The sequence below is a fragment of the Rattus norvegicus genome, chromosome 14, assembly GCF_021556685.1.
Source record: "Rattus norvegicus strain SHRSP/BbbUtx chromosome 14, alternate assembly SHRSP_T2T, whole genome shotgun sequence".
Classification (NCBI taxonomy): Eukaryota; Metazoa; Chordata; class Mammalia; order Rodentia; family Muridae; genus Rattus; species Rattus norvegicus.
This window is the reverse complement of record NC_141547.1, coordinates 21,904,622-21,925,000: the sequence shown is the minus strand read 5'-3', so window position 1 is coordinate 21,925,000 and position 20,379 is coordinate 21,904,622. Positions and strand designations below refer to the sequence as shown.

The 20,379-nt window shown below is 39.1% G+C and overlaps 1 protein-coding gene across 4 annotated transcripts in view; it reads right to left on the bottom strand.

Moving 5' to 3' along the window:
* The window catches only part of Tmprss11g (transmembrane protease, serine 11G), a 40,946-nt gene extending 20,986 nt beyond the window's left edge, over positions 1-19,960 (bottom strand). The window contains exon 1 of one of the 4 annotated variants that reach the window (XR_015636515.1): positions 19,714-19,960. Coding sequence is in view for 3 of the 4 variants with exons in the window: in XM_087582449.1 (XP_087438575.1) it covers positions 5,560-5,606 (47 nt within the window). In the remaining variant the exon portion in view is untranslated. 4 annotated transcript variants of the gene reach the window in all.
* Between the last annotated feature and the right edge of the window lie 419 nt (positions 19,961-20,379).

The window sequence follows — 20,379 nt, the reverse complement described above, 5'->3', positions numbered from 1 at the left end:
TATAGAGTTGGGGCAAGATAACACTGGCATGTGTTGGCAGCATGATCAAATATATAGAGAAACCGTACAGAAATATAACTCTAAATGTTTACTGCATTGGCTCTTGTTCTGTACAAACTATTCTTGAACACTGGGATTTATTTTCCCTGGGATTGGTATTTGGTAGTGGAAAGACAAAAATGTAGTGCCAGTGATGATCTGGAGGGAATGGAGATGTCTCTGCAATACCAAAGAGAACGCAGCAGAAGAATGTCCTCTTCCCATGTGTTGAATCCTAAGTGAGATAATATGCCAACCGGGCATTGACGTTATTGGAAAGTCATTTTGCCTCCTGGCAATGACAAAGTGTAAGGGATCTGAACTTCAAACCTCATGTTTTCCCAGAGCAAATTGGCTTTTGCAAATTTAGTGTCTCAAGTGAGAATGAGTTTGCTTTCATAGCCAGGTAAACTCACTCCAAAATATTTAAGTCTTGATTTCCTGTAAAGAACATACGTCTCTTTATTTTAGTTTCATACTAACTTCATTTTAATTTAATTCCAAGGTCTGTACTAAACAGGTAGAAGCTTGTCCTTCTTAGGTACTTGGTAAATGCTTACATACTAAATGAATGAATGTGGCATGAATGGAGAGTAATAAATTATTAGCCACTCAAGAATCAGAGTTCTACGGGGACTGAATTTCTTCATGCTTGGCAGGAGAAGACATTTAAGTGAGCACTACCTGTATTCCAGGTACAAATCATCAAATCTGTTATCAAACATCACTGTGTGACATTTCTCTTTTCTCTCCTTCTTGGCTTCCTACTTCCCATAATCCCTCCAACTCAAATCATCTGGTTTTGGTCAGCCTATCCCAATGAGATGGCCAAACAGACTCATTGTAGTGCAGGAAGATGATTGATTTGGAGACACCTCTGATGTTAAACACAAGGAAAACCACAAGTGACTTTTTCTTTATGGCCCCATGTCATCATGACCAGTCAGTGACAGACGGTACACACTCATCATGTCAGAATAGAAAATCCTTCACAAAGATTCTAATTCCCCTGTCCCATTTATTTAAACCTACTTTGTCAACATTCATCATGCCTTCAATGTTAAAGTCTTTCATTAAAGTCCATCGTCAGATGCTTTTCCTCCAGATGGATCTCCTTCCGTCTATTCTTTCTCCTAAAGATTATCGAATGCTTTATTTCGCAAAACTAGTGTGCTCGGTGATATAAAGGACTAGTAAAGGATTTCTCTCCTGCATAGTAGTGGCCATAAAAATCAGAAAGGATCTAATGAGGGACTTAGCATCATGGTGTTAAATGTAGATTGCGCAGCTAACACACGATTCTTAGGTAGGTTATCCCCCCAGCCACCCTTTACACAATCATTCCGTTTCTGTGTGTGGAGCTTTCTTCACCTGTAAAATGATTGTAATACTCCCTAGTGGGCTTATCACATGACCAAAATAGAGCTCATTGAAAATGTAAGCATTTGTAGAACAGTAGCTGAAACCTGGCAAGGACTCTGGAGCTTGGGTTATTTGATTGCTGCTCTTAACCAGGTCTCTTATGTTTTACAAGGGCAGATGAGAAAGCATAATGGAGAGGAAATTTGTACACAGAAGGATTAAAGTGAACCCTTGGGGTAGGCTGCTTCCTAGGGATGTATTACTAAGGAAGGAAACAGAGGGAGGCAGTGGAGGGAGGACATTGGAGTCCAAGTGGCACTGTGGAAACAGTATCATTGTTTGGAGAACAGTTAGGAGAACTAACAAAGCACTGATTGTCCCCATAGATCCTTCATCATATAAGATAGATTCCATATTTGAGATACGGAAATCACCAGTAATTTCACAAAGTTGGAAATAGTTGTTATGTAATGAATGTCATGGGGAAAGAACTACTGGGACAATTTGATGCACAAGGAATCTGTCAGATAAAGATGAATAAATGATCTATTTGAAAGTTTTACTTCCTTAGCTATGAAAAATAAAATTATTCTAAAAATCATTATACAAAAACTATGTAATAATAAGGTTCTTGTTTATAATCTCAGTGGCTGGGTGATGATGATGATGATGATGATGATGATGATGATGATGATGACATTGTACGAACAGATACAGTAGTACTCACAAAATTGATGATATGGGTGTAAATACTGAAAGTTATACTAGACATTAAATGAGATTTGTGGTTTCACTCCATTTTCCTGCTCCAACAGGCTATGTGCCTTGCTTTTATAGCCCCACCTCATTTGAAATAAAACGTAATGTTTCATAATAGGAAGGTTAACAGCAGTAAAATGTAATGAAGATAAATGATGTTTCAGTTCAACAGGGAGTAACATTGGGCTAGATGTATGGTCATTCATAACTTGGTACAAATTTATAAATTTATGTTTCAGAAAGGAAACTTTAGGGTATTAATATAATTAGAACTGTATTAAGTCCCCAAACATATGCATAAGAATGTCATTGATCAAGACTGTTGAGGATAGTGTCCAATGATTCCTTCCCCAACATTTTTCCCAATATGGTGTTGATGGTCTTATTATTTTGTTTGCTGGTGCTGGTGGGTAGATGTTCTCACTGTCTTTAAAATATTTTCAATTAAGAATTAACAAATTTTGACCTACACATGAAAATTAGGGCTTGTTTTTCAAAGTGTAAGTATGAACAAATATTATTTACAAATCTTGTATTGTGAACTTTTCTGTTTATGACTGTTGGGAAATAGATTATATTTAAAAAATAAAAGTTGAGGCTTGCATTAAAGATCAAACAAGCTTTTCCTTTGTTGAAAATACAGTTGAGGGATATATTTTTAAAGTGCTAGATAATTATGAGGATCATGAAAAGAGGAAACAGTGGGGGAATAACACAGACAGGCTTTCATTGCTATGGAGTTCGTGAGCTAGCAGAGATCAAAACGAATAAGTAACCCCACAGACAAGCTTTGTCTTAAACAAAACCTCATTAGTTAGGAAGTGATTGGAGGCCAGAGTTGAGGACCAGAGTCAGGTGCAGAGAGTCTGGGTAGCAGAGAGTCATCCCTCCCAAAGTGCTCTTTGAGTTAAGAAGTGAATTAAAGAAACTGGCTCAAATAAGAAGCTAATACCAAACATGGTAGAAATAAAAAAAAATAACGAAAGTTAGGGAAGAAATTAATGAAATAGAGATAAAAGAGCAACCCACAAACCAACCAAAGAATTAGGTCTTTAAAAACATTAGTTAAGATTAGCAAACTGCCAAGAAGATACAGAAAGAAGATCCAAATTAACAAAATTAGAGATGAAAGGGATAATGTTACAGTAAATACCAAAGAAATTTACATCCTAAGAGAATACTTTGAAAACAATAAAAAGATGGGAAGCTGTAAAGAAGCATATGAATTTTCAAATTCACATGACCCACCAAGATTGAAGTCAGAAAATACAAACAACTTAGATTACTTACAAACACTGAAATCAAAGCTGTAATAAAAAGTCTCTCTACAAAGAAAGCTAAGGACTAGGGATTCATTCCTGAACTCTGCCAACCATTCAAGCATAATCTAGCATCAATATTTTTCAATTCATTCCATAAAGTGGAACAAGGGAAGATACTACCAAATACACTCTATGAGGCCAGAATGACCCTGGTACCAAAACCATACACACAGACACACACACACACACAGACACACACACACACACACACACACACACACGCGCGCACACACACACAGACAGACACACACACAGACACACACACACGCAGACACACACACACACAGACACACACACACACACAGAGAGAGAGAGAGAGAGAGAGAGAGAGAGAGGCCTGAAGACTAATTTTCCTGATAAAAGTAGATACAAAAATTCTCAGCGAAATACTTGCAATCAATTCCGAAACACATTAAAAGATCATACACTATGACCATCATCCTAAGAGAAACAAAGTTGCCTCAACATACTCGAGTCAATAATTTGAATATATGATATGAATAAAGTTAAGGACAGAAATCATATTTACTTCAACAGATATAGAAGATACATTTGACAAAGTTCAACATTCCTTAACAAAAGTCTTTAGAGACATTAGATAAAGCATGCATCAGAACAATAAAGTCTATGTACTAAACTGAGATAAATTGAGAAAATTTTCTGTAAAATCAGGAACACAGATGCCCATTTGAACCTCTTTTAATTCAATGTAGCACTTCAAATTTTAACTATAGCAATAAGACAAAAGAAAGATATAAAATAAATGGATATGCAACATATAATATTAAGTGAAGTGACTAAAACTCAGGATGACAACAATCACATGATTTTCCTCATATGGGAACCCTAGCCTATAAGACACACACACACACACACACACACACACACACACACACACACACACATGCACGCACACACCCAAACACACAAGATATAAAGATGTAAATATGAGCAAAAGCTAAAACACTAGAAAGGATATCAACAGAGGGTACTAAAAGATGTGCAAGGATGAGGTACTCACAAGTTATAGGGGACATGAAAAGGTTTTGCTAAACTATACTTTGTTCCAAAATGTCATAATGATATCTAACACTTTAGGCAACGTTTTTATAAGAATCTGAGAGAATATATGGCAAAGGAGAAAGTAGACAATAGCAAATTCTGTGAGATAGACAGGAGTGGGCTTGTTGAGTTCCTACAGGACAGGGAGCTATTGCAGGAAGGATAGAGATTGAGACACAGACAGACAAACATGAAATAGTCATAACCTAAAAAGACCTACAAAATGACCATCCCAATCTCCATGTCAAAACAGATTTGGGAAAATTCAGAATGTGTACATGAAGACCTATAGAGAATAAGTGACTGTTCACACACACACACACACACACACACACAGAGAGAGAGAGAGAGAGAGAGAGAGAGAGAGAGAGAGAGAGAGAGAGAAAGAGAGAGAGAATTAGTTTTCTTCAGGGATGAGATCTAATCCTGAGTAGCCAGCATAATAAATGGACTATTAATGTAATATGTGTGTCTGTATATGTATGTGTGCATGTGTGTATGTATGTATGCATGTATGTATGTTTGTATATATGTATGTATGTACATACGTATGAATGTATATGTCTGTGTGTGCCTCTGTGTGTGTCTTTCTGTGTCTTTCTTTTTGTGTGTCTGTTTCTCTCTCTCTCTTTCTCTCTCTCTCTGTGTGTGTGTGTGTGTGTGTGTGTGAACATGTGCGTATACATAACAGTAATTATAGAAGATGAGGTCATGAATCTGAGAGAGATTGCAGTTCATAGACACTGTTGGTGAACCTCATGGTACTTTCTCCAAAATTGACCATATAATCGGTCATAAAACAGGCCTCAACAGATACAGAAAGATAGAAATAATCCTATGCATCCTATTAGACCACCACAGGCTAAAACTGGTCTTCAATAACAATAAGGAAAGAATGCCCACATATATATGGAAGTTGAACAATGCTCTATTCAATGATAACCTGGTCAAGGAAGAAATAAAGAAAGAAATTAAAGACTTCTTAGAATTTAATGAAAATGAAGGTATAACATACCCGAACTTATGGGACACAATGAAAGCTGTGCTAAGAGGAAAACTCATAGCTCTCAGTGCCTGCAGAAAGAAACAGGAGAGAGCATATATCAGCAGCTTGACAGCATACCTAAAAGCTCTAGAACAAAAAGAAGCAAATACACCCAGGAGGAGTAGAAGGCAGAAAATAATCAAACTCAGAGCTGAAATCAACCAAGTAGAAACAAAAAGGACTATACAAAGAATCAACAGAACCAAAAGTTGGTTCTTTGAGAAAATCAACAAGATAGATAAACCCTTAGCCAGACTAACGAGAGGACACAGAGAGTGTGTCCAAATTAATAAAATCAGAAATGAAAAGGGAGGCATAACTACAGATTCAGAGGAAATTCAAAAAATCATCAGATCTTACTATAAAAGCCTATATTCAACAAAACTTGAAAATCTGCAGGAAATGGACAATTTCCTAGACAGATACCAGGCACCGAAGTTAAATCAGGAACAGATAAACCACTTACAACCCCATAACTCCTAAGGAAATAGAAGCAGTCATTAAAGGTCTCCCAACCAAAAAGAGCCCAGGTCCAGACGGGTTTAGTGCAGAATTCTATCAGACCTTCATAGAAGACCTCATACCAATACTATCCAAACTATTCCACAAAATTGAAACAGATGGAGTGCTACTGAATTCCTTCTACAAAGCCACAATTACTCTTATACCTAAACCACACAAAGACCCAACAAAGAAAGAGAACTTCAGACCAATTTCCCTTATGAATATCGATGCAAAAATACTCAATAAAATTCTTGCAAGCTGAATCCAAGAGCACATGAAAACAATCATCCATCATGATCAAGTAGGCTTGATCCCAGGTAAGCATGGATGGTTTAATATACAGAAAACCATCAACGTAATTCACTATATAAACAAACTGAAAGATAAAAACCACATGATCATTTCATTAGATGCTGAGAAAGCATTTGACAAAATTCAACACCCCTTCATGATAAAAGTCCTGGGGAGAATAGGAATTCAAGGCCCATACCTAAACATAGTAAAGCCATATACAGCAAACCAGTAGCTAATATGAAACTAAATGGAGAGAAACTTGAAACAATCCCATTAAAATCAGGGACTAGACAAGGCTGCCCACTCTCTCCCTACTTATTCAATATAGTTCTCGAAGTCCTAGCCAGAGCAATCAGACAACAAAAGGCGATCAAGGGGATACAGATCGGAAAAGAAGAAGTCAAAATATCACTATTTGCAGATGATATGACAGTATATTTAAGTGATCCCAAAATTTCCACTGGAGAACTACTAACCCCAATAAACAACTTGAGCAAAGTTGCTGGGTATAAAATTATCTCAAATAAATCAGTAGCCTTCCTCTACACACAAGAGAAACAAGCTGAGAAAGAAATTAGGGAAACGACACCCTTCATTATAGTCCCAAATAATATAAAATACCTCGGTGTGACTTTAACCAAGCAAGTGAAAGATCTGTATGATAAGAACTTCAAGCCTCTGAAGAAAGAAATTGAAGAAGACCTCAGAAGATAGAAAGATCTCCCATGCTCATGGATTGGCAGGATTAATATAGTAAAAATGGCCATTTTACCAAAAGCAATCTACAGATTCAATGCAATCCCCATCAAAATTCCAATCTAATTCTTCAGAGAGTTAGACAGGGCCTTTTGCAAATTCATCTGGAATAACAAAAACCCAGGATAGCTAAAACTATCCTCAACAATAGAAGGGCTTCCGGGGGAATCACTATCCCTGAACTCAAGCAGTATTACAGAGCAATAGTGATAAAAACTGTATGATATTGGTACAGAGCCAGGCAGATAGACCAGTGGAATAGAATCAAAGACCCAGAAATGAACCCACACACCTATGGTTACTTGACTTTTGACAAAGGAGCCAAAACCATCCAATGGAAAAAAGATAGCATTTTTAGCAAATAGTGCTGGTTCAACTGGAGGACAGTATGTAGAAGAATGCAGATTGATTCATGTTTATCACCCTGCACAAAGCTTAAGTCCTAGTAGATCAAGGACCTCCACATCAAACCAGATAAACTCAAACTAATAGAAAAAATCGTGAAGAATCTCGAACACATGGGCAATGGAGAAAATTTCCTGAACAAAACACCAATGGCTCTAAGACCAAGAATCAACAAATGGGATCTCATAAAACTACAAAGCTTCTATAAGGCAAAGGACACTGTTGTTAAGACAAAACGGCAACCAACAGATTGGGAAAAGATCTTTACCAATCTTAGAACTGATAGAGGGCTTATATCCAAAATATAGAAAGAATTCATGAAGTTAGACCGCAGGGAGACAAATAACCCTATTAAAAAATGGGGTTCAGAGCTAAACAAAGAATTCACAGCTGAGGAATGCCGTATGGCTGAGAAACACCTAAAGAAATGTTCAACATCTTTAGTCATAAGGGAAATGCAAATCAAAACAACCCTAAGATTTCACCTCACAACAGTGAGAATGGCTAAGATCAAAAACTCAGGTGACAGCAGATGCTGGCAAGGATGTGGAGAAAGAGGAACACTCCTCCATTGTTGGTGGGATTGCAGACTGGTACAACCATTCTGAAAATCAGTCTGGAGGTTCCTCAGAAAATTGGACATTGAACTACCTGAGAATCCAGCTATACCTCTCCTGGGCAAAAGATGCCCCAACATATAAAAAAGACACGTGCTCCACTATGTTCATAGCAGCCTTATTTATAATAGCCAGAAGCTGGAAAGAACTCAGATGCCCTTCAACAGAGGAATGGATACAGAAAATGTGGTACATCTACACAATGGAATACTACTCTGCTATCAAAAACAATGACTTTATGAAATTCATAGACAAATGGATGGAACTGGAAAATATCATCCTGAGTGAGTTAACCCAATCACAGAAAAACACACATGGTATGCACTCACTGATAAGTGGATATTAGCCCAAATGCTCGAATTACCCTAGATACACAGAACACATGAAACTCAAGAAGGATGACCAAAATGCGAATGCTTCACTCCTTCTTTAAAGGGGGAACAAGAATACCCTTGGGAGGGAATGGGGAGGCAAAGTTTAGAATAGAGGCTGTAAGAATGTCCATTCAGAGCCTGCCCCACATGTGGCCCATACATAAACAGCCACCAAACTAGATAAGATGGATGAAGCAAAGAAGTGCAGGTTGACGGGAACTGGATGTAGATCTCTCCTGAGAGACACAGCCAGAATAAGGCAAATACATAGGCGAATGCCAGAAGCAAACCACTAAACTGAGAACGGGACCCCCATTGAAGGAATCAGAGAAAGGACTGAAAGGGCTTGAAGAGGCTTGAGACCCCATATGAACAACAATGCCAACCAACCAGAGCTTCCAGTGACTAAGCCACTACCTAAAGACTGTACATGGACTGACCCTGGTCTCCAACTGCATAGGTAGCAATGAATAGCCTAGTAAGAGCACCAGTGGAAGGGGAAGCCCTTGGTCCTGCCAAGACTGAACCCCCAGTGAACGTGATTGTTGTGGGGAGGGTGGTAATGGGGGGAAGATGGGGAGGGGAATACCTATATAGAAGGGGGGGAAGGGGTTAGGGATATGGTTGCCTGAAAACCGGGAAAGGTAATAACAATTGAAATGTAAATAAGAAATACCCAATTTAATGAAGATGGAGAAAAAAAAAGAAACTGTTGGTGAAGTAGAAGTCATGTAAATATGGTGTAACAGGTATGAAAACTCAAAAATATTAAAAATCTTAATTAAAATGGGGAAGATGCTTAAAGATGTTACAGTTATGTGCTATTTCAAATGTCAGTGGGTTACGAGGGAAAGAAGTGGATTTTCATACTATTTTCCCTTTTTTGTCCAATTCTGCATGTCTTACATAACAATGGACAGAAAACAAACACTATTTTCCCTGTAGTGTTTCTTCCTCCAGAGCTCAGTAGCCTTGTTGAATGAGGCTGCACAAGTAGCAGAAAGCGCCTGAATTGGTTCAGATTGTATTCACTGCCCTTAATTGTGATTTAGACCTTGCCTCAGGTTTCTGGTGCCTGACTTTATTTCTATAAAAAAAGACATGATTCCCACATAGTTCCTGTGATGTAGGGTAGATAGGAAGTGTTCACTGAGTGTTAACAGTTAAGAGGGTTGTTTACAGAAAAGGCTGTACCTGATTGATCCAAATGAATAAAGTTAAGTGGCTTGAAACACATAAACAGCTCTACTCAAAGCAGTGGAGCCACCTAACGGTTGGCTTATTTTGGAGATTCCTGTCAATCAAAGAATCCCTAGGCAAATGGCTTCTCTACTCTCCCAATACTCACCCTTAACTTTTAGTGGCAAACACCCGCCAGAGGGTAAATGTACAGCATCAGCAAAATGCAAGGGCATTTGGGCTGGACTGTAAGCTATCTAAATTGTCAGCAACTGCTTCTCTCTGTGTCTGATGTATTTAGAGTTTCCATGATGTATTTAGAGTTTCTTTGCTAATGGTTGTAGTCATAGGACCTCGACAAAGGTAGGGTGTGGTCCTTTACTTGAGATTGCTCTACCTTTCCCAAACAGGTTTGGAAAAACAAAGAATGAGGTGTAAGGGTGAAGCACAGGTCATGGGAGCAACAACAGCAATTAGGAGTCTTCATTCGATAGAATAAAGTTTAGAAGGAGATTTAACACTTCCGGAACTTGATTTACCCAACATCTAAGTGAAGGTCCTAAGGCAAATATGTCTGTGCCCCTGTTTCAACTAAATCTCTAAGTCGAATAGTAATGATTCAGAAGACTTAAATTTCTTATCTTTATTTACATTTTTCTATATGATTCTAATGTAAAATTATCATACCAGTGACCACGGGGTAAAATTAGAAAAATAGGACTTGAGAATAAGTTTTTACAAGAAATAATTTGACTATGTGTTCATGATTCATTAGGTCTTGAAGAACCACAAAATTATTTTTGTTTATTTTATTCTTTTTTATTGGATATTTTTTATTTATACTTCAAATGTTATTCCCTTTCCAGTTTCCCATCCATAAGCCCCCTATTCCATACCCCCTTCCCCTTCTTCTATGAGGGTGTCCCCCCCAACCATCCACCCCTTCCCGCCTCCCTGGCCTGACATTCCTCTACACTGGGGGGGTGGGGGACCCTAGCCTTGGCATAACCCAGGGCTTCTCCTCCCATTGATGCCCAGCAAGGCAATCCTCTGCTACATATGCAGCTGGAGCCATGGGTCTGTCCATGTGTACTCTTTGGATGTTGGTTTAGTCCCTGGGAGCTCTGGTTGAGTGGTATTGTTAAGAACCACAAAACTTATAAATGTAGTGGCATGGCTCTAGCTAAGAGAACCTGTGTTAGGTGAGCATGCCATGGCAATCAAGGCTGTGGTGTGGTGGTGCTCAGGAGACACTGTGAGAGATGCACCCCTGGGCCACAATGACAGTAAGAACATTGACGATCTGGAATATGCTCTTTTGAATACTCAAAAGCAGAGACCAAGAATGATTAAATAAGCAAGCTAAGTAAGAATATTATTTCACTTACTAATAGGACATGATACACTATTCTATTAGAATTTGTTCTCAAATAACCAATGAGGAATGCGAGCTTAAAAAGCAGATAGTGAAAATGGGGAGGGACACTACAAGTAAGGAAATGGCACAATAGGATCAACAATTGTTCAGTTTAACCGAGTTTGACTGTCACTGGGGAGGGAGCATTAAATCATCTAGGTATGTGGATTTGATGGAGTGATTTTTTTCTTCTATGGATGAGATAATTTAGTCCCTAGCTTTGAGTATTAGTTCTCAAAGCTTCAGGTATCCTGAAGTTGTGAGAGGGATTTAAGTGTATTTGAATAATCATGGGTTATAGATAATTAGGCTCACTCATATAAAACTTTCCTAGAAGTAGAAAATGGTGATAGATTAGCATTTTGATATAGTTTAAACTAGTAGATTGGGGAACTAAAAAAATTGTAGATGTATTCTTGAGAATGAATAATGCCTCTGGATTTGAAGGTTTGATGTGTGGAAGTTGAATGACCTACTCTGATAAGTCAATCACTTTGTCACAGTGAGGACAGTGGGTCTCAACCTTCCTAACTCGACCCTTTAATACAGTTCCTTATGTTTTGGTGACCCACAACCATAAAATTATTTTGTTGCTTGCTACCTCACAACTATAGCTTTTGCTACTCTTACGAATGATAACGTAAATATCTGATATGCAGAATATCTGAGGTAAGACCCCAAGGTCTCAGAGCTCACAGGTTGAGAGTTGCTGAATTAGTACAACCTGAGAGCACAGAGGATGAGAACCAGAAACTGAAGGAAGTCGAAGAATCTGACAGACTTACTGTAGAAACGGACAAAGGGAAGTACAAATGCCAGGAAGCATAGCAAGCTTGGATGACTAGGGACATCCGGGGACATCCTGCACATTTGTAAGGAAGTCTGTGAGGAGGGAGGGTGCTGTTATTTGCTTTAGAGTGTAGGCAGGACAAATGGGAAAAGATGAGAGGCAAAAGAATTTAGAGCTGAAACCCTGATGTCATTAAGGAATTTTCAATGGGGTCTAGAGAGATGGCTCAGAGGTTAAGCGGACCTGTCACTCTTCTAAAGAATCAGGATTCAGTTCCTGGTACTCACATGAGCGTTCACAAGCATCTATAACTCTAGTCACAGGGGTTCTGGAACCCTCTGAGATTCGATACCACTGCATGCATGAAGTGAGCATATATGCATTTGGGTAAAACACTCATACACTTAAAAGAAAAATATTCACGAATTTGCAATGACACGGGTTTGTAATTCTATAAAGGAAACTAAGGTAAGAACTGACCCCAAGTTCAAGGCCTGTCTGTGCTACAGATTGAGGCCTTGTCTTTAACAAGGAGGATGGGGAGGAGGAATAAATGAATAAACAAAAATTTTCCAGTAGTCAGGGTGGCGTAGACCTTTAATCTCAGAACTGAGGGAGCAGAAGCAGGTAAGTTCAAGACTAGCTTGAGTCACAGACCAAAACTTATCTCAAAAAAAGATCCTAAAGATTAGAAGAGGAAGCTCAGTGTCTATCTGTGTGAGAATTCAAATTATCACGTAATTTGTTGTGGCAGATGATGCACAACAAAAGGATTAAAAACTAGAGCCAGTTGTGACGCACTCTTAAAATCATACTGCTAAGGAGACAGAAGGAGGAAGATTGCAACCCGTGGCCTGTCTGGGCTGAATTCTGGGACAGTCTGAATGAAACCTGAGATTCCCCCACCTTAGAAAAAGGCAAAAACCTTTTAAGAACAAATGAATTAAGAGCAACAGAAAGCCACTCTGACGCCCTGATGCAGCAGAACAAGACTATAAGAATAACAGGGTTAGAAGTTCACACTTGTGATTCATAGCGAGTTACTCCCAGTCATGACAAATCCGGGGTGTGGGGTGTTCACAGAAATGACGTTTGAGGAGAAAAATATATCTGGGAGAGAAGATCAAGGAAATAGGTAGTGAGGATGTCAGTCTCCACTCCGAGGGACTTGTGCTCAAGTGAATGCAGGACTTGGGGACGAAAAAGAAGTAAGCGCAAGTCTGTAAATAACAGGGATCATAACCTGGGTCAGCCTGGGGTCCATAATGATCACACTGAGGGAGGAAGGTCGAATGTAAAAAAGTGTTGGCCTCAGAGGAGTCGGGCAGTGCCAGGTCAGAAAACTAATGGTGAAGGATGGCAACGGAAACAAAGACTAAACTTTTTTTAACTTTAACTTTTTTATTTCAATTTTTTTCATTCACTTTACATGCCGATCACAGTCCTCTCCCTCCTCTCTTCCCAGTCCCACCCTTACAAATGCCTCCCTCAAAGACTAAATTCTTTGTTGTGGGATGTCTGGAGATTTAGAAGTCCTTATCTGAAGGCCCTGAGGAATTCTACATACTGAGTTATTCAGGGAACTATAGGGAGCTGAATGTGAAAACATAGATGAGGAAGAGTGTATATCAGTTTGTCAATCACGAGATGACATTTCAGGAATGACAAAATGATGAGGAAATGAATTTATCTTATGGAAATAATTTTGAATGTGTGTGAAACTTAAGCAGAGAGATACTTTTACATTTGTTTTTAATTATATTCTTATTGTTTGAGAATTTCATACATGCACATAATGTGCTTGCTCAAATTTAAGCCAGTGTTGCCTGGATATTCATGGGTATAGGAGCATCTGCTGGTACCTGGGTAGCCTCTTAGCAACCACATGCCTGAGGAAACACGCCCCCTTCCCCTCAGCCAATTATGGATAAGCTCCTCAGATAAGAGTGGAACTCCATGAGCTCTTCTCTTGTCCGGACTAGGATTCTGAGTGATTTGCTTTTGTGTGTGTCGTGGGCATGCAGTTGCGGATGCTGTGACATCACGTGTGTAATGGCCCGGTCTCAGAGCAGATATCCCCAACAGCAGCTCTTAGAGTCTTTCTGTCCTATCTTCCATGATGATCCCTGAGATTCAATGAGGGGGATGTGTTATAGATGCCCCATTGAGAGCTATAGTCATTACTATAGGTGCTAATGTTTATGGCACATATAAGTCCAATGCTCACTTCGAAGTGCGTTGTTGTTTTTCAGTAGAATGGTTTTATACTAGACATTATTATGACGTTGCCCTATAGAAATACAGAATCCTAATGCAGCTCCTGGTTCTCAGCTCTCTCCAGAGATGTGACTCCTTGTAGCTTGGGCATTATGCATTGGATGGCACTGTGCTTGTACACATGTGGGCCACTCTAATTGGACTCAGAGAGTTGTAGAAAAACAAAAAGAAAATGAAGATAAGAGGAGGTGTGGTGGACAGTTTGGGATGAGGAGGAGGAAGAAGGAGGGATATGATTAAACCATGCTGTAGGCATGTATGGAATTCTCAAGTGATAAATAAAATTGTTCTAACCTAATCGTTAATAATTATATTTATATCCCAAGTCTTAAATATATGTCTAATCTTGAAAGGCTGAGAAGCACCTGAAGAAATATTCAAAACATCCTTAGTCAGCAGGGAAATACAAATCAAAACAACCCTGAGATTCCACATCATACCAATCAGAATGGCTAAGACCAAAACTCAGATGACATCACATGCTGGTAAGGATGTAGAGGAAGAGGAACACTTATCCATTGCTGATGGGATTGCAAACTGGTACAACCACAGTCTGGTGGTTCCTCAGAAAATAGGACATAGTCCTACCTGAGGACCCAGCTATACCATTCCTGGGCATATACCCAAAAGATACCCCAATATATAACAAGGACACATGCTTTGCTATGTCCATAGCAGCCTTATTTATAATAGTCAGAAGCTGTAACAACCCAGATACCTTTCAATAGAGGAATGGATACAGAAAATGTGGATCACCTACTCAATGGTGTACTACGCAGCTATCAAAAATAATGACTTCATAAAATATATAGGCAAATGGATGGAAATAGAAAATATCCTGAGTGAGGTAACCCAATCACAAAAGAACACACATAGTATGCACTCATCGATAGGTGAATATTAGCCCCAAAGCTTGGTATACCCAAAATACAATCCACAGACCACATGAAGCTAAAGAAGAAGGAAGAAGAAAATGTGGATGCTTCAGTTCTACTGAACAAAATAATCACAGGAAGTAAAAGAAGGGAGGTGGAAGGGGAGAAGGACCTGGGAGAGAGAGAGAGAGAGAGAGAGAGAGAGAGAGAGAGAGAGAGAGAGAGGAGAAGGAGGAGGAGGGAGAGGAAGAGGAGGAGGGGAGGAGGAAGAGGAGGAGGAGGGAAAAGGGGGACAGGAGATCAGGTGTGGAAGGAGACAGGAAGATGTACAGAGAGTCAGGAAATTGAAAGGAAGTGTGTGGCAGTGGGTGTTGGGGAACTGGGGTAGACACTAGAAAGTTCCAGATGCCAGGGAAGCAAGAGGTTCCCAGGACCCAATGGGGATGGCATTAGTTGAAATACCCAACAAAGGGGAGATAGAACCCGTAGAGCCCATGTCCAGTGGATAGGCATAGGAACCTGTAGAGGATCGGGCCACCTGTCCATCTCAAAAAGTTTGACCCAGAATTGTTCTTGTTTAAAGGAAATGCTGGGACAAAGAGTGGAGCAGAGACTGAATGAAAAAACATCCAGAGACTGCCACTCCTGCGAATCCATCCCATCTGCAGACACCAAACCCAGACTCTACTGCTGATGCCAAGAAGTGATTGCTGACAGGAGCCTGCTATAGCTGTTCCCTGAAAGGCTCTATCAGCACCTGACCAACACTGATAGAGATACTCACAGCCAACCATTGGACTGAACACTGGGAACCCAGTGAGAGTTAGGGGAAGGACTGAAGGACCCAAAGGGGATGGCAACACCATAGGAAGAACAATAACAGGCAACCAGACCCCCCAGAGTTCCCAGAAACTAAACCACCAACCAAAGAATACACATGGAAAGGACCCATGGCTCCAGCTGCATATGTAGCAGAGGATGGCCTTATCTGACATTAATAGGAGGAGAAGCCCTGGGTCCTGTGGAGGCTTGTTACCCTGGTGTAAGGGGGTGTCCAAGTGGTGAGGCAGGAGTGGGTGGGTGGGGGAGCACCCTCATAGAGGCAAGAGGGAGGGGTATGGAATGGCAGGTTTGTGGAAGGGAAACCAGAAAGGGGAACATTTGAAATGTAAATAAATAAAATAACCAAAAATAAAATAAAATAGAAAAGTATGAGCATGTGTTCGTATGTGTGTATATATGTATATTGTGTATGCACATGTTTTGTAAAAGCTCAGATTTATGCTCTTGAGAAGTACTAACTGAGTAAAGACTCAGTTTGGGTACCATTACTCTTTTGCTTCTAGCCTCTTACTCTGCTGGCAAACCTGAACTCCTTCTGTTCAAGGCTTTATCCCAGAAACAAAGAACACTCTTCCTTTTATCGATTTAATCACAATGACGATGTCAAAGCCGTTAGATTTCATTTTCTGCGTGCATATGTTTCCACTGACAAACTTTTCTTTCGTTATTCCTTCTTTCCTTCCTTCCTCACTTCCTTCTTCCCAACCCTTTTTTTTCTCAGTACTGGAGATTATATTTCAGATCACTCATACGCTTGGCAAGCACTCAACCCCATAAATTTAAAAAGGGTTCCCAGACACTGTCTCACCGAGTTGTTTAGGCAAGGTTGTGCTCTATTCTACGACCTCAGCCCCTAACTTGGTAGGACGATAGTCCTGAGCCACTAGGCCCAGTGACGAAGCTTTTTTACGTTAATTGCCTGTTCTTAGAACAGGCATACTAGTACATGTGGGAGGGGAGAAACAATCTACTGATAGGTGTTTCCACAATAAAAAAAAAATTCCAGTATTTCGGTGGATGGCAGAGAATTATAAAATCACTCAGAACCTCATTTTTAAAATCAGTAGATTTAAAGGGTCATCTGTTTGTTATATGGAGCTGGTCAAAGCATGCTGCAGTGCATATGTGGCAGTCAGAGCACAGCTTTCAGAAGTCATTTCCTTCTTCCATCATGGGTTCTAAGGATCAAATTCAGCTGGAGGCTCTATTTTGCAATTGCTTTTTGGTTTTGGGTTTTTTTTTGTTTTTTTGTTTTTTTTTTTATGAGAAAGAAAAGAATTTAAATAAAAACCAAATATATTTATACTTTTTTTAGAACATAGTAAGCATAGATTAGCTTACTAGAAAAAGAACTTCTAGATTTAAAAGAGTCAGAAGTGTCACGAAATCCATTTGAGTGGAGTTGAGAAGACCAGAAGTTGGACAAGTGGTTGGCTAGAAATGTGTTGGTCTTAAGTGAATTAGAGAAGCATTTAAAGGGCTCTGCTAACACGTTACATGCTAAGCATTGTGGTCCATAATAGTCTGTACAAAAGCAAGATGTATTTTCTTCACTCTATTCAAAAGTGATAAAAAAAAACATTAAAAATCAAGTTGTGTTTTCCAAAGACATCATCAGTGGGAGGAATAGAGAAAGCTTCTTAATACCTCATTTCCTTCCTTATGACCCTTACCCCTCATCCTGCTTCGAGCCAAAAAACTAAGGAAAAGCCAGACTCCATAAAGCAAACCTGTATCGAGCTGGGATCTTGGTCGTCTGAACAGAAAATATGGTCGTGGACTTTTGGATCTAGAGTTGAAAATCTTGAAAATCTTTGGATGGAGAATTATAGGAATGTGGAAGTTTAAATGATTTCCTGGTTTATTTCATACCAGGGGTTGTCCCAGGGCTTTTGTTGGCTTTGTTTTCTTAGCTTCTTTCTTTTTTGTTCCAGCCATTTGTCCCTTTACTACACCAAGGGATTTCCTTTGCCTTTAACCAACTGTAATATAGAATTCATGTTTTACACAAGTCTTAATAGAAATTTAAATTGTATGTCCCCAAGGCTACTAATAGTTCCTGGCATATAACAGACCACAAATGAATGCCAAATAGAAAAAAGGAAAATTGATTAGCTTTACTTTACATATTTTTAATACATATGTATATGTGCATATGTGCATGTGTGGGTATGGTGTGTGTGCACATGTATGTGTATGTGTACACATGGAGAGGCGAAAAGATAGCATCACCATCTTTTACATTCAACCTTGTCCTTGTGAGACAGCATCTGCTTTTGAACTCAAACCTTATGGTTTTGGCATAGAGCAAGGCCCAGAAACCTTTGTGTCCCTGCTATCAGGCTAGGGTTACAGGTACGCGTGGACCAGGCCCACAGTTTATGTGGGTTCTAGGATCCGTACACTGGTTCTCATGTGCACACAGCAAGTACATGAGATATATCTCTAACAGAACTGAATTATATTACTGATGTTCTACTCACAACCTTTGAATGTTCCTATTCTTTTACATACAAATAAAACCATTTATCATGTTACATACTATTTCCACAAATACAACTAATTTCAGTTCACTCGTTTATTCTGTTTTATTTTTTTAAAGTAAACTAAACCTTAACTTGTGGCTGTAAGGCGATCAGGTGGAGAGAACTCATCTGAATAACTGTAAAAAATTAATTTTGTTGGAAGTTTCCTGGTCTAGAAAACTACTTGAATTTAGTTGAGTTTCACATACCAATATCCGTTTCTTTTTACTGTCGAAAAAGACAGGAAAATTTTTATCAGACATTAGAAAAGACGTTTGCAACTCCTTCATCCTGAATAACTTGTGATAATTTACCTCCAATTGTAGATGAAGAATTAATATTTGATGATGGCAAATATGTCAAGATGCAGAACAGATCAGACAAAGAGTAGGAAAGAAAATGTATTTATTTTATATAAAATACCATTTCCTTACCATGGATTTCTATATTAATACTAAAAATTACTCACTTCTCATATATTTACATAAATTGTACTTGTATGCTGTTTTTGTTTTCTTCTTTTTGAAAAACAAAACATTTGTCTTTTTTTTAATTGAGCAGCTTTTTCGCATTGTTTTTAATTTCAAAAGCTGTTTTTGCATAGAATACAGCAATAGGTTGCTGATTAATAACGTTCTTTGGAAAAGTTAAAAGGGGGTGTGGGAGGAATTTCCAGTGAGGGAGAATCGTAGGACCCAGGAGGTGGAGAAGGCAGTACGGAGATGTAAGAATAAAACTGAGGCCATTACATTCCTTATTCATATTTTTGAGTTTCACTCATGTTTATCAGCTTCGGAATGGAGGCTAAGGCATATGGTTCCCATATAACCTGAACATTTCCTTTCAAATGAATCAACTTAGTGCCTCGTTTAGAATGAGCACAGTAAATGTCTTTTAAACTCTTAGGTGGAGTGACCTTCCTCATTCCATTCCAGTCCCTGAACTTACCAGTGCTCCTTGGGCTCTCTGTCTTACTGAAAGGTGTATATTGTTGCCTAAATCCTCATATTAAACGTTTAAGCTATATGAAATGTAATTCTCACATTAAATATCCATATTCAACCCTAATCGTAATTCAGTCCAACATCAAAAATCTCAACTCCTAAGTATAAAGTCATGGTTTCCTGAAATAGAGTTTATTATTATTACTATGTCTTCTCACCAACAGAAATAGAGAGCAATTAGATAACTTAGCATTATTTCTAACTTCTACTTAGAAGCATAAATGTGAAACAAACCCTTCGTAGGTGAAACAAAACCGAACTTACTGATACATCGTCACCGTGGGGAAGGCGAGCTTCTCCACCTCCACGCTGCTCTGTGTGTGATCCCTGTCAAATGAGCACCATCCTAGATATTCTTGCAGATGTGTGAGCTGGCTAAAGTTAAGAACGCTTAAAGATTTAAAAAAAAACAAAACAAAACTTGTTTAACAAGTCGGGACGGGTAAACGTTAACCGAGAGTATGGTTTGAGGTACGGAAAAGAATCACTTGATAAAGTCTTTGTTACAGGAAACGAGAATTTCCTGGTTCAGGCTAATTGAGAAACAATGTCAAGTCCCAAATGTAAGCAACTCCCTTGACTTGTGGAGACGCTTTCTGTTTGCCTTTCAAGAGGCAGCCTTTCTCCATGTGAGTCAGTGCAAGTCTGGTCCCTGGCTCAATCATTCATCCCTTCCAGAAGCACCTGAAACTAGGTTTTCAGGAAATATTTGATGCCCTTGACAAAATTTCCTTAGGGCATATGTGTTCATCATACCTTGTCCAGGATTCTCATGTCTGTTCTAAAGAGAATCTGAAGAAGGGGAAAACAAAGACAAAAGAGCAACACCTGAGATTTAGTTTGAACTGACGGTCATTGTAAGGGTCTCCTGATGTGACCATGATTCCTCACCGCCTACCCCTGGTCTGGCAATTTTAACTATATCCCCAT